General features: G+C 32.1%; 2 protein-coding genes across 2 annotated transcripts; both read left to right on the top strand.

Annotated features, from left to right (window-relative positions):
* The first annotated feature begins 41 nt into the window (after nucleotides 1-41).
* LOC146139948 (uncharacterized) lies at nucleotides 42-10,616 on the top strand. The gene is made up of 13 exons (XM_083392569.1): nucleotides 42-422; nucleotides 660-956; nucleotides 1,686-1,868; nucleotides 1,926-1,972; nucleotides 2,321-2,591; nucleotides 2,997-3,393; nucleotides 3,922-4,091; nucleotides 4,444-4,585; nucleotides 5,750-5,905; nucleotides 6,092-6,273; nucleotides 6,355-6,441; nucleotides 8,677-8,820; nucleotides 9,378-10,616. The coding sequence occupies exons 1-13, from the start codon at nucleotides 42-44 to the stop codon at nucleotides 9,459-9,461; spliced, it is 2,541 nt and encodes an 846-aa protein (XP_083248695.1). The 3' UTR covers nucleotides 9,462-10,616.
* On the top strand, nucleotides 10,617-14,062 carry LOC146139947 (epoxide hydrolase 3-like). Its single transcript, XM_083393025.1, has 7 exons — nucleotides 10,617-10,896; nucleotides 11,517-11,643; nucleotides 11,736-11,830; nucleotides 11,983-12,172; nucleotides 12,451-12,692; nucleotides 13,320-13,441; nucleotides 13,555-14,062. The coding sequence occupies exons 1-7, from the start codon at nucleotides 10,734-10,736 to the stop codon at nucleotides 13,663-13,665; spliced, it is 1,050 nt and encodes a 349-aa protein (XP_083249151.1). The 5' UTR covers nucleotides 10,617-10,733; the 3' UTR covers nucleotides 13,666-14,062.
* The last annotated feature ends 1,009 nt before the right edge of the window (nucleotides 14,063-15,071 follow it).

The raw sequence follows: 15,071 nt of genomic DNA, 5'->3' as shown, positions 1-15,071 counted from the left end.
TAGAAACTTTAAAAGATGCAATTTAAGTGTTAAAAACATTAATGGAAAAAATGGAAAATACTGCCTCAGGGTCGGAAAGTAGTTATACAGATAACAGAAGTGAACTTGAAGTGAATGTGTCTGAGTATGAAAATGATGAACTGTCTGAATCTGATGATATTTCTACTGACAAAGTGGTCAATCAAATGTCCACAATTCACAAGAAGTCTCTTCTCGCTGACAAAATCGATGGAACAAGGACTAAAAACATGAGCCTCGGGGACCTGATAAAAGTAAGAGAAAGAATTGGAACGAAAAAATTCAACTCGGAAGTTTTGTCATCTGCCAAGAAAATAGATAAAGGAAAAAACAACTTTAAAAGGGAGAATAAAAACAGGCCACAAGAAATGTCCTCCAAAATACAAGTTCCCTTATTTCGAGAGGTTGGTGTTTTTATGTTGTTTTCTGTAATGATAATGTTGTTATTGTTTTTTAAAATGCTTTTTTATTTTACCTAAAAAGCAATGCATACATCATTATTAAATGCTGGATGGTGCCTACCAATCTTGCAGCATCAATTTTTACCCCCCCCCCCCCCCCCACACACACACACAAAAATCATTGCTATACTTTTTGTTGAAAAACGTTCTTTTTTATTATCACAGTGTAACCACTTTCAGATTATCCCCATACCAAAGCAGCAGAAGGCGGTTCGCGATCCTCGTTTTGATAATTTGTGCGGCTCAGAATATAACGAAGAGCTGTTCGAAAAGCGCTACAGTTTTTTAGAAGATATTCGAAAGCGAGAAAAGAAGCAGTTGCAGAAGCAACTGCGTAAAACCAAGGCAAGCTCTTCTGATGAACAGCAGAAGTTGAGATATCTTCTGACACGAATGAAGCAGCAAGACTTCTCCAAAGCCAAGAGGCAGGAAGAGCGAGAAGCGGCAAGAGAGTGGAAAAAAGAAGAGGCAAACAAGGTATGTTGCTTATATGTTAGTTCTTTACCAATCGATTTATTGATATTTCTAATCCTCTAAATTTACATCCTTATTTGAACAAAGTCTCCCACATAAAGTTATTCTACACTATTAAAATATAAATTAAATTTATGCTTTTAAGGCAGGGGTGGGCAAACTGCGGCTCGCCGCCATGTTTTTTGTGGCTCTTCTAGTCGAATCGTAAAATTCCAAAAAAAAATGTAATGGCTACCAGTAGTACCGTTTATTAGAGTTTCTCTCTTTTTCTTTTCTTATTTAGGCCAGCATTTCTCTTATGACGTAACACTAGACATAAATTCCATCTAGAGTTAGTTAACAGCAAGTCAACGCAATTCCATTGCTAAGGTTTCAGAGGTTAGCAAATCAAACAAAATGCAGATATTGATAAACATTGTGTGTGTTATTTTGTAATTACCGTTGTTATTATTATTGTGTTAATTATTACCGTTTTGTTAATGTACAATTCTGTTATTATAGCTGAACTTAAATTATTTACCGTTTTTGTATTGAAATAATTTTGAGGCTCTCAGTTACTTGCATTTTGTGCAAATGGCTCTTCCATTTAATACATTTGCCCACCCCTGCTTTAAGGTGAATAAACTAGCCTAATGAACCTATTGTTCTAATAATGTTTATCCCCAATCCTAAATTTACATCCTTGTTTAAACAAAATTTCCCTCTTAAAGTTATTCTTTTTCAAATTTCAAGGTTAAACTTGGAATCAAGAAACCTTTCTTCTTGAAAAACTCTGACAAGAAGAAAATGTTGCTAGACATTAGACAGAAAAAGCTAGAAGAGTTGGGCAAAGGGGCTATTGATAAACAGGAAGCAAGATTGGAAAAACGAAAAAAGTCAAAAGAAAGTAAAGTCATGCCCCGTCAGCGAAGGACTGCTACATGAAAGATTTTGTTAACAATTCATGCAATTTGAATTCCATAACTGTTCAAGGGGGAGCACTGCAAGACACAGATGGGCTTGAAAAATAAACTACTAATGTATTTGCAAAGCAATGTGATGTATTGCAGATGTATTATTTTTGTTAAACAAAAACCTGCTGTCAATGGTTTTGGATTTACTAACGATACACCTTTCTATAGTTTGTTGAAATTTATTCATGTGAATTACTTTAATATTTTGTTATTTTGATGTATTTTCATGCTATACATTCTAAAATGTTTTAATTGATTTGGACTGCAATTATGGTGCTCAACCACAATAAATTTATGTTATACGTAATAACTTACAAACAATGTGAATGTCCTACGTATTCTGCCATTTCAGCTCATCTAGTCATAGGCTTCTAAAACAATGGTCTCAAATTTATAAAATTAAAATATGACAAGCGGGAAAACTTTAAATGGTTGCGATCCGACAGAAGATATGTCAACTGACCACTTAGCAGATGTAGCTCAAGTTTATCCAAAGCACCTGAATGATGCAAGTGATGAGGAACTGGAACAACTTGCAACAAATGTTGTTTCAAATGTGATAAACTCCGTTTCTGGATGCTTGCAATCAGAAGAAAGTGCAAATGGAGTAATAGAGAATGGAAATGAAACGGACAAAGGCCATATTCCCATATTAAAAAGTCTTGCAGATGAATCAATTGATCAGGTATTCAAGATAGGTCATGTACAATTACAAAATTCTGTGTAGTAGACTATTATTTTACTGATTTTAGCTAATAAATAAAGTTGTTTAAATAAATAAAAAACTACCTAGATTCTATTATTGCTAATAAGGGTCAAAATATATTACATTTATTCACATTTATTTTTTTGTTAAGTTAGTCAAAGACCTTGAATTATAAAACACTTCTTGATACTCAGTGTTTTTTATTCATCCTATTAAAAATTGTTCATGACATTCCACATGGCTTAAAAATGATAAGAAAACCTATTTATAGTCATGCTAATGTGACCAAAAACCAAAAACATACATTTCTTTTGTATGCAGAGATTCTTTCACAGTTTATTAAATGTGGAAAACTATTCATATTATATATAATGTTTGTTTTAGATTGGCAAGGATGTTCGTGTTTCACCTTGTGATTCAGATGAAAACACTTCTATGCCTAAAGACATTGTATGTGATGCTGAGTTGAAAAGTGACAGCGAGATTCCACAACTGCAAGAGGCTGAATCTGTTTCACAAGAAAGCAACACCTTAGACGTTTCTGCACCTCTAGAAATTTCTGTTTGTCATTCAGTTGAAGATATTGTGAGTTATAATGAAAGTTGCAGTAACCAAAAAAAATCAGAAGATTCACCTATCTCTCAACCTGATCTCGAAAGAAAACTGGCAAACAATTTAAGCAAAGGTGATTCAGAAGAGAAGCCAAATAAGCTGACAGATCAACAGGAAACTGGTGAACAGATTTTAACCTCTTCAGAAGATGAATGGTTGGATGTTTTAGGTGTGTAGGAATAAATGAAACAGATTACTCTTTGTATGAACAAAATCATAGCTTGTACTAGAGATAGACCGATATATCGGTTTACCGATAACATCAACCGATATTTTGCTTCTACCAATATATCGGTATCGGTAAATGTGGGCCGATACTTTGGCCAATACTTTAGTACGAAAATATGTGATAATTTTTCTTCTACAAAAGACATTACCCATTTTTTGATCAAAAAATTTGTGTTTTAGAATCACGCCAAGTTATATGCAAAATAATATTTTAATAATTATTCGAGATACATATATAAAACTAAAACGTTATTTCGATTTTGTTTTCAATTTATTTAAGTTTTGAATATTTCCTTGGTATATAAAAAAAAATCGGTATTGGGTATCAGTTGACAAACGAAAATCGGGTATTGATATCCGTCAAAAAAGTGATAGCGGTCGATCTCTAGCTTGTACACTTCCAGATGTAATTTGAAAGAGTATTTACATGTGTACGGACGTTTGTATTAACTGAATTTTGATGTTACAGGAAATGGCCTTTTAAAAAAGAAAGTTATTAAAAAAGGACAAGGTGACAGCAGCAGACCACAGCGTGGACAGGAAGTAACCATTACTATGGAAACAAGGCTGCTGGGTGGAAGCACTGTGCAAGGACCAGAAACTTTAAAGCTGGTTCTGGCTGAACGAGATGTCGTAGATGTAAGTGGAAGTCTTTAATATAAAATTTAATTACTTAAATTGTTGATATCAATACTATTTAAACTAGAACTGTATTTATAGGAAATCATTGCTCTCCTTATTAAAACAGATTATTTTAAAGCACAAAACAAGAAGTTATTTTTTTGGTAAACTTTATTGTTCATGGATATCCTAGTGACATATCCTAGTGTGTTTAATTTCTAAAGATGTTCAAATTTTAAAGGCTTCCCATTTCAATGGGATTAGTAATAAAACTACCTTATCAATTAAAATTAATACATGACTTCCTTTACTTTGTTATCTAAAGTAAAATAAAAAAAAGGCTATAGAGAAAGACAATTCTTTGTCACAGGCATTAGACTTGTCATTGACCCTTGCTGAAAAAGGGGAAACTTGTGTTATTACATCCGATGCAAAATATTGCTATGGTGCAAAAGGCCTACCTCCAAATATTTTGCCAAATTCTGACTTGGAATTCACTGTTACTGTGGAAGGTATTTTTTGTGTTTTTATATACGTTGTATTGCAGTTGCAGTTTTTTACCTTTTTATGGCCGAGTATGGCTACTTTGCATAACAGTGTTTTATATTTAGCAACCTTTCTCTGGCATGTATTTATGAGTAAAACATCAAATCTATCTATGATCTATAGCAGCGTGGACCAACTTCTTTTCATCGCGGGCCAATGTTTTTAAATAACGATTCTTAAAATTTAGTTTAATTGGTTGAATTGGTGCTAAACTGTAAATTCAGGCTTTTCGCATTGGGCACACAACAAAATGGTGTGCTCGACACATTGATTTAAACATTGCATTATCTTGTTTCAAAAGATGTGAGAACACCATATAACGGCAATATTGCAAAAACATTATAGAATCGCGCAAAAAAGTTTAAGTGCCCCTGTTGCAAGCCTGCTGTCATATATAAAATTCTGGTAAGGACCGCTGGCCTATATATGGCATATATCCTAACTTATGGAAATGTACACCTTTCTTCAGCTACGGTAGTTATGAAATCACAAAGGTTCATTTACGAGGTTTTTGTCAATTACAATAACAAAGAAACAGAAATTAAAGTGATATTGATTGAAGCAAAGCTATCTATCAGTTCGCAGGCCAAAAAAGCGGAACTCGCGGGCCAACTTTGGCCCACAGGCCTGCAGTTGGACCACACTGATCTATAGGGTTTCTATGGGATATTCTAATCACTATAGTTTGAAACTTTCAATGCACTGTTACATTATATTATAGTATCACTTTAACCTACTAATGTCCCCTACTAATGATTAACAGACTAAAAGCTGAAACGTGACAGTGATTGGTGTTTGACTGTTTTTTAGCCTTGGTTGCTTTTTTTGGCAAACTTGAAATCAATTTTATCTTTATGTGGCTTCCTTAATGGAAGCAATGCATTAAAGACGTATAAGTAACTGGCCAGTCTTAACTATTATCTTTCAAAATGCTTAGCAGGAACTACTAATTTAAAGTTACAAATGGAGTGAATCAGCCGGAATTTAGTGAATGTGTTGATCTAACATTCAAAAACCACTCCTATAGAAATATTTCTTTTCTTAAATAAAAAGTTGAAATGGTTAAAAATTATCTTGTGTATTGAGGTTATTATTATTTAATTCCTGAGTTTTTTGGTACTTTTTTGCAGAGATTGAAGAAGGACCTTATAACATTTCAACCCCAATTAACAAGAGACTTGCTTGGGTTGACCTAAAACGAACTAAAGGCAACAAGTTGTATTCTGAAAAGAACTTTAATGAGGCTATTCATGCTTACAATCGATGTTCACGGGTTTTGCAACAAGGTTTGTCACACTTAAAATGTTCACTATTTTACAACCAAAAAATAAAAGACACTTTTCAAGATTTAATAAATTAATTGTGCCAAGTTGTTATTTTTAAGGATATACTGTTCTTTTTTCTACTTTTAGTGTAACTTACATTAAACATCAACTATGTATTAGTGATTTAAAACAAATGTTAAACTACAGCCTCAAATCAAAGTCACCCTGATGATGTGAAAGCTGAAATTTCCTCTCTGTCCTGCAAATGCTACAACAATCTTGCAGCTGCCCATATGATGACTGAGGAATGGGGAGATGCACTGCAGGCTTGTCAGAAGGCTGAAAAACTGGATGAAAACAATGTTAAAACTTTGTTTCGAAAAGGAAAGGTTTGTATGTTTTTGATTAGGTTTCTGTATGTAACATTAAAAACTACTATTTAAAAACCTTATTGTTCTTTTATTTTGTAGATTCTCATAAAACTCGGGGAATTAAACAAAGCACTTGAAGCATTGAAAAAAGCCAGCAAGTTTAGCCCAGAAGATAAAGGTATTCAGGTACGCTTAACTGCAAGTTAATTTTAATTGCAATTCTGTTTTATTTAAACAAGTATTTTAAGTAGCAATGTTACGCTATTCAGTTGTGTGCCAAAATTTGTCAATTTATGCTAGATTCATTACTATGCTTTGTAAGTAATTTTGCTTTTAGCTTTGCGAACACTGTAGATTTAATCTATGTTTACTATAAAAAAACGATATATTAAATGTAGAGCCATTAATTTTTTATTCTTGTTGTTATGCATGCCTTCTATACTCATTGCATTTTTTTAGGCAAGTATTACTTGTACTGTAAAAATGGATTTCGGACATAAAATGTTAGTGCTTTAAATCAGTGTTTCTCAACCAGTGTAATGGAAGCTTATATAGGTTGAGACCATAAACATTTTAGAAAGCTATTTTAATTTTGGTTATATTGCAGATAACTCTATTATGTTAGATCTGGGTGGTCCAATTTCTTTTCATCGGGCCAAAAACAAGGTTTTTTTTATCTTGCGGGTGAATATTTTTAAATTGCGATTCTTAGGCATATTGCTGGCAAATTATACATAGTCTATGGCAGGGGTCGGCAACCCCTGGCATGTGGGATGATTTTGCAGGGCACGCCAAATGATTCGGCCGTGTTCGTGTCACAAATTAGTGTTTTAACTGTTGTATTTAACATTATTTTTGTGGGCCTTAAACTTTGTTTACGACTAACCGTTCGTAATACGTCACAATGCCCTAAAATTGGCGGGATGTTTTCTGCATTAAAGCAGGGCATTCTACATTTAAAGTAATTAAGCGTGTGTGTTTTTGTGCGACTGAGAAACCAAGCTAAAAGTGAAACTGATAGTTAACACTTCTAGGTATCGGCTGAAAAGCGTAAAGTATATTCCAAAATAGGGGGCACAGTGTTGTGTTAGTGACAGTTCGTTTTTTTAATATCTTTACAGAATTTAACTTATAAAATTAGGTTTAATGACATCTCTTCCAAGATTCGTAAATTAGATGTCAGAGTCACAGGAGGGCTGCGGAGTCAACTCGGGACTCGAGTAAGACTAGGCAAAAAGAGTCTGGCGTGTGCGCATGCGCAGTACCAAATTTCGAAACAGATAAGGCATATGATGTCATATTATCTACGATCCCTATGAGTGGATTGCTGAATACCCATCTTATTTTAATTACGTAATTGTGTGAAATACAGTCTGTAGAGTCTGAGCCGGACTCAAGACTCGATGAAATTGCACATTTGGCCGTAGTCCGACTTGGGTTGTTTTTAACCGACTCCGTAGCCGTGGTTGCCAGTGCAAAACCAAACATAGAAAAATGTTTGGCATGCGAGTTGTTGATATTTTAAAATTATTCATAAACTGGCACACTGTATACAAAAGGTTGCCGACCCCTGGTCTATGGCACACTAACTTTATGGAATGTATACCTTTGTTTAGTTATGGTATCAGTTCGCCGGCCAGAAAAGCTGAACTCGCGGCCTGCAGTTGGACCACGCTGTGTTAGATCATGCAATTTATTTTATGCCCATTGATGTTATCAATATTTCGCCAACTTTCTATACATGAAGAAATTTTAATGCAAAGATGCCCTTGTATTCCGATACCATTTTTGGAAAAAATAGATAGTGTCAATTAATACCATTGACTCATTACTACGGTGAAATATGCAAAACTTATAAAACTAAAAAGTACAAAGACAATATTTTTTTAAGTTTATGATCTTTGGTTTTCGACAAATTCTTATTTTCCAAACTATGATTTTAACCCTATTTCGTAGTTGTTTGAGCAACTTATGCTACTGAATTTAAAATTGGTTGTGCAACAACATTGTGCGCAAACCACATAACATCATATACTAGAAAGATTGTTGTAAAAGTCAATAATTGAGTGAATATATGTGAATTGAAGTTAAAGTTTTAATGCTTCAATACAGCTGGATTGTTAATTTATAAATACAGATAATTGTTATGATTGACAGTCTGTTTATAAAAAGGTATTTGAAACGAAATAATCCCATTGTTGTGCGTTTTAATTGTTTTACTGACTCATTGTTTTCAGGCTTGATTGTCATTCTCAATCAATTAGTTGCATTACTTAAGTAGCCTATGTAATTTTTTTAAATTCACTTATTACTTAACCAATAAATGTTTGATATCTGTGTATGACTGTCTAAAATAAACTCTTGACATCGCCAGTCCGGCACCTTTAACACTGCTGTTCTTATTGGTGTTATACTTTTCAGTTGGAGATTACTAGGGTGACGAAGAAGCTTCAAACACAGAAAGACACCCAACAGAAAATGTACCAACGAATGTTTTGGGGAAAAAAAGAAAAACAGATGCCCAACAAAGAAGAAAAAGAAAACAAGGAAAACAGTTCCTCCTGGGTAAGATTAGTGGCATATTTCCAATTCTCAAAAAAAACACACTATTTAATAACGGCCATTGGTTAAATAGTCATTAAACTGTGTATATGATCTAGTTGTAGTACCACTCTAAAACCATTTTAAATTTTAACATAGCCACTGTAGATCCCCAAATTAGGTTGGACTCACATGTAAGCTGCTTTGGTTTCTGCTGAAGGAATTGTGTGACCACTTCAAACAAATTTAAACTATTTTTTTACAATTAAACAAACAACATAACAATTTATGTCTTCTGCAAGTCCCAGGCCTTTTTCGACTTAATTCACTTTAATAAACGATGGGAAATTAGTGACTTCCAATTTCCATGATGACAAATTAGGTTTCATTAAAAAGTGACCCCTTTTAACTTTTAAGGTGAACTGAAATATTTTTCAAAAAAAAAGAATATTTTTATTCCATATATTCCAAAACCATCAACATGTTAGAATTTAGTAGCCAATGACTTATATTATATTTAAAAACCTATTTTGCTTAACTATGATTATGATTAGTCAAGTTAAAATCTTGTTTTCTTGCAGTTTTCACAAGACAGTTTTATAGTTGGCGGTTCATTGGTTGCTATTGGAGCTTTTCTTATTGGTGCCTACTTTCTGCATAGATGAAACAACTTTTTTTGGATCTGTGTTTCATTTTACCATAATGATAAAACCCATTTATATCAAAGTACCAATGGAGAGCTTTCTTCTTTCAAAAATGTGAAATGTTAATGCCTATATATATTGGTACTTGTTTTTGGAAACGACTTGTCCTTCACTATAGGTTGTAACATTAACTATACGTTTTGTTTCCTTAATATTTATCTTCGCTATTTTATTCTATGCCAGCTCAAACCATTCATTCAAGAATAATGTTGTAATACATGTCATCTTAGTTGACTCTAAATGTAGCTCTTTGTTTCCATTGTAATTTGGCATATAAACATATTTTCGCTGTTATTGATGGCTTTTTTGCAGTTATCTCTTTTATGAAAAGTATATGAGTAGTTTAATCTCCATGTTTTTGTAGCTTTATATAAAAATGAAAGTTTAACTATTAGTGAATAATTTTACTTGCATTTTTTATCATTGTACCTTATTTAATGTTTGCTGCATCAATGTATTTTTAGCAAAAGTTATAAAGAAATTCTTGACTGTATTAAAAACCATTTTGCATAACTTATCTTATGTAACAATATCTTTATTATCATATGCCTAAATCATTATAATATTTGGTAAATTTGTTTTAACTGAACCTAACCAACACACTCTCAATAGGTTATAACTTTATTTTTTGTTTATCAGTTGTAATGTAGCGTTTGTGCAAATTTAGGCATAGTATAGAGTCATACCTAACTATCATGGCAACTATTGGGCACTGTTAAAGATATGTATTTATTGACTTTTGTTTAACCTTTGCTTGTTTTCTGTATTTAAAAGTCAGATTTTGTGCCAAGCACAATCAAGTTGTAAAGGAATTTGCTATTCCTCGTCTTATGTATTTCTTTATACTAATTTTTGTGTTTAATTGTTTTTTTGTTGTTGTTGCAGTTAGTGTATTGTGCTAATTTATTTTTGCAGGTTATAGGACATTTTTATAACTGTCCTACCGTAACTTTTTAACTATAAAACCATTGGAATGTATGTTTTTGATATATTTGTAATTTTTTTTTAATTTGATGTAATAATTTTATCACATGCTTGCTTTTCAATACAATTTTCTCACTGAAAATCAGCAAAATAATAATAAAAACAACATTGTGTTAGCTATAATGCAAACAGAATTATGTGAGTGCAATTATGTATTTTTGTAATTTAACTGCTACCATGAATTTTAATGGTTAATTTTCATTGCATATGATATTTGACGTTTTCTCAACAGTAGGTTAAACGCTTAGTATGGCCAGTGCTGCTGTAAGATGGCTGTTTGGTGGAATATTTTTTGTTGTGGGAATATTCTGGTCAATTGTTGCCATCCTAGGCTTTTCTTATGCAGCAATTCGCAAAGGCAGAAAAGGCATTACTGACATTTTTAAGAACAAGCCAAGGAGCTATAAAACAGGCAAGCTGCTCTATAGTTGGTTTTGTGGTGCATGGTGATCAGTACTCACTGGTTTCTATGACTTTGGAGTTTTTACAGTAAACCACTGTTAAAATGAGTATTGTAAAAACAATTTTCTCCGTAATAAATAAGCACTAATTGTTTTTTTAGAAATTGATCAGCCTACAGTATGCCCTAGTTGCAGATATTTTACACAAGTGGAAAGAATTTTTGCAAAATATCTCGATTACAGTAGCTTTATGTCATTAATAAACCTGTATGAAACACATACACAAAGAAAACCATATAGCTTATATTGCTAAGTTAAGACTTAATGTTGCAAAAATATTAAATCATACCTGGGTATGCACATATCTATAATGTAGCTTGATAATGAATTGCAAAGGCAAAAAGGTCAAGTAGATTGATACAGTGATGTTTTGATTTATTTCTTAGTCACATTAACTGAAGATAATACAAGTTCGTTTCCAAACGTCTTAATTAATATGATGTTAATCTACTTGACCTTTTTTGCTTTAAAATTTATTATTAATGTAAATGATACCCCTATTTGAATAAGGGTATATAAAGAAAAAATATGGTACCTAAGAAAAAAATAACTGGATGTGTTTTGTATGAAGTTGGAATGTCGGATAAATATGAGCATGATTATGTTCAAACTAAATCAGGAGTGCAGCTTCACTGTGTTCATTCTGGCCTAAAGAGTAAACCCTTGATGCTTTGTTTGCATGGATTTCCGGAGTGTTGGCAAGTTTTAACAAATAGTTTTCTTGTGTTTTTCCAGTTTGGAGTTGTTTGTTAGCTTGGGACTATATGTTGATAACCATGTTGTATTATAGGTACAGCTATCGCCATATCCTTGACTATTTTGAAAATAAATATCATGTTGTTGCTTTTGATATGAGGGGATATGGAAAATCAGACAAACCAAAAGGTGTGCATTTTGTAAAGTGTTTTCTTTTTTGCAAATGTACATTACTGTCATAAACTTTTTTAACTAGTTACTAAATTTAGTAAACTGTTTAATGGAAAGAATATTAATTATTTGTTATGTTCATACATTTTCTTTGTTATTGTTGTTTGTAGCCGTTAATGAATATCATCTAAATTACCTGGTCAGAGATGTAAAAGAATTGATAAATGCTTTGGGCTATGAGAAAGCAATTGTTGTTGGTCATGATTGGGGTGGCGTGGTTGCCTGGACTGTTCCTGAGTTCTATCCTGAAGTTGTTGAAAAACTGATCATACTGAATGCACCTCATGAAAGAGCTTTTTAGTAAGAATTAAATAATTATTACACAAACCAGCATGTGCAGTTATATGCACTGTATAATAAAGTCATATACCCAAATATTTATCAAAACTAATAAAAAACATTTGTGACATGCAATAAAAGCATTTTTTGTAGTCTGCTACAATGTTTTTTATTTCAATAATGTATATTTTTGTATTGTAATAAAATTGTTGGAAATCAAAAAAAAATTGTTAACTCTTTATCAATTTTTATTTTATTAAGTTCTATTTGGTATAGTGAATACATCTTACCTATTGCAGCACCTTTGTTTCTCAATGTCCAACACAGTTTCTAAAAAGTTGGTACATATTTTTGTACCAACTTCCATTTCTGGGCGAGTTCTTTGTGTCAGCGTATGACTACAGGGCAATTGAATCTGCATTTAATGGAAAGTCAATGGGAATTAAATCGGCTCATAACAAACTGAGTGCTGAAGAGGTTGACATCTACAAGCTAAATGCTAAAAGTAGTTTGAGCACAGCAATAGCATATTACAGAGCATGTGAGTAGCTAATCTTGATTTTGTTAGTAATTGCGATATACAGCTATGCGCTTAAATATGAAATATATAATGTAAAAATAAAACAGATACAATACTAACAGTCATAGGCGCCAAACTTTTAAAATCACCTGGCATATTTTTAACCGGTGCATAATTATTACCAGCAAACGTATACAGCAGGTCTCGCAAACTTATTTTGCATATTCGTATATTAGTTTTAAAACAATGCGTTTGTCTCATAATTTCGTCGGAATAAGTTGTGCTAAAAGGTAATGCGTGGTTGGCTGTGTATAAAATGACGAAGATTAGTACCAATCTACTTTTGAGCAGTGTTTCATAACTTGTTATCCGTCACGACATACATGTAGAAAAATGAAGCGATCACAGATTTTTGGATTATACCGATATTACTTGGTCAAATTTAAAGGCGTTTTGACGCCTTGCAAGAAATCCAGGGTGTCAATAAACCCTCTGAACACCCACAGTCAGCGCCTATGCTAACAGTTAATAATAGTACATGTTTGATCACCAAACATAATAACATTTTCACCATATTCCATTGCAACCATTAACTCACTTAAATGTGCTTAGTGAAAATTCTTTAAAATTTTGAATCCTATTTTTCAGTAAATCCTATATACACTGGTTTAAATATAAAACCGAAATGTAAAACTATCAGTCAACAAGTTCTTCTCATTTGGGGGAAGCAAGACGCTGCATTGGATTTTAGAATGATCCCCTTTATTCAAGTGAGTTTAGTTTTATAGATTAAATATTCATTTTAAAATTGGTAAAAAAAATGGATATTTTAATCGATATTGAATAGAAAGAATTGATAAAAATAATCCTGCTTTAATTACAGAAATATGTACATAACCTTCAAGTCCACTTTATTGATAAAGCAAGCCATTGGGTGGCACTAGATGAACCAGAGAAGGTCCACAGTGCCATGGAAGAGTTTTTAGGACAATGATGTATTGTTATATTAACAATGATAATTTATTTTTGCTAACTAATCAGATAAAATATTTTTTACAAACATATTAATCATCTATTTGATTTGCACAAACATTGTTCTAAAGATTGAAATAAAAGAAATAATAATTTTAATAAACCAAAATGTATTTCAATTTGTCAATTATGATTTAGTGTTTAACTTTAACAAATGTTTTATGTTTAAACAACAAAATGACCGTGGTCAGTTTAACAAGGGTTGATGATATGTGCTATTTTTAAACTTCCTAGGATTCTGTATTTCATATAGTTTTTATGATTTATCCACTCTGCAATTCCTTATGCATTTGCTTTTTATCTAATTAAAATGCAAAGTAGGGGTGTTGTTTTTAATGATATGCTCGCCACAATAAAATATTTAATTTAAAGATTTCTATTTTGTTTGTGTTTATCACAATTGTAATAATAATTAAATGGTAGTACTGTTTCTGTTATTTACAGTAACGTACCAGTTAAATTTGCATCTATTGAGGTCACATCCTAATTAGGTGTCAAAGATATTACCAGGTCTAGGTTCCACTTTATTAGAAATAGATAATTCATCAAATAAGCTCATAAAATTTATTGATGTCATCAAAATGAGAGTTGAATAAGCAATATGCAGTAATCAATATCAATTTAAACATATCATGGATTGTGAGCTGATATATCTTATACTGTATTTTGTGTTGAAATTTATAAAAACGGCTAGTATTTCCAGGGTCTAAAGAAACTTTTGTCCATTACATTTAATTTTTTGCACTAGCTATAACGATCATCACCTTCAGTTTTGTTGATTTATGCCTTGTATTACATAATATTGGGCAATATATTCTTAAGATCTTATCGTCCAATTTGAAGTCTGGGATTTTATAAGTTGCAAAAGAAATATATTTGCCAGATGGGGAATATCAGCCTCTTTATTAGATTAACCTATAAGCATGACACTGTATTTATAGCGTAAATTTACACCTACGACAAGTTTCCACAAACTGCTCTTGCTCAAGTTAAGAACTTAACTGGTATATTTCTGTATATGGACAAAATTTTGACAAAAACTTGAAGGTTGTTTCATGTTTTTAGTTTGTTTTTACAAGTCATGCATTACGCCAAATGGCAGTTTTTAGAATGTTAAACATCTGAAAATTTTTTTTTTATTACAATGTACATGTGTGAGCTAAGTGTTTTGCTATTATTTGCATTTTAATCATATTTAACTAAAAATGTTCAACAATCAAAATATTTTTTTGAAACATAGTAATAAATTGTCATACAAAAACATGTTGAAAAAATTAACAGAATGCACCACCGGCATAATTTGTAAAACTAGGTAAGCTATGTTTTTGTATAATTTTGTCTTTTTGTGTGATAAAAATATCTCCTAAA

This window comes from Ascidiella aspersa, chromosome 6 (genome assembly GCF_963924565.1).
Source record: "Ascidiella aspersa chromosome 6, kaAscAspe10.2, whole genome shotgun sequence".
NCBI classification, from domain to species: domain Eukaryota; kingdom Metazoa; phylum Chordata; class Ascidiacea; order Phlebobranchia; family Ascidiidae; genus Ascidiella; species Ascidiella aspersa.
The sequence above is the reverse complement of the archived record's forward strand: the minus strand, read 5'-3'. Positions and strand labels throughout refer to the sequence as shown.

Bases quoted from the DNA above. Each gene is read 5' to 3' on its own strand.
- LOC146139947 (XM_083393025.1), top strand. From the start codon at position 10,734: ATGGCCAGTGCTGCTGTAAGATGGCTGTTTGGTGGAATATTTTTTGTT. The intron at 11,831-11,982 runs GTGTGCATTTTG...TGTTGTTTGTAG, and splicing joins AAAATCAGACAAACCAAAAG to CCGTTAATGAATATCATCTA. The intron at 12,693-13,319 runs GTGAGTAGCTAA...CCTATTTTTCAG, and splicing joins AATAGCATATTACAGAGCAT to TAAATCCTATATACACTGGT.
- LOC146139948 (XM_083392569.1), top strand. From the start codon at position 42: ATGGAAAAAATGGAAAATACTGCCTCAGGGTCGGAAAGTAGTTATACA. The intron at 4,586-5,749 runs GTATTTTTTGTG...ACTTTTTTGCAG, and splicing joins ATTCACTGTTACTGTGGAAG to AGATTGAAGAAGGACCTTAT. The intron at 6,274-6,354 runs GTTTGTATGTTT...TTTATTTTGTAG, and splicing joins CTTTGTTTCGAAAAGGAAAG to ATTCTCATAAAACTCGGGGA.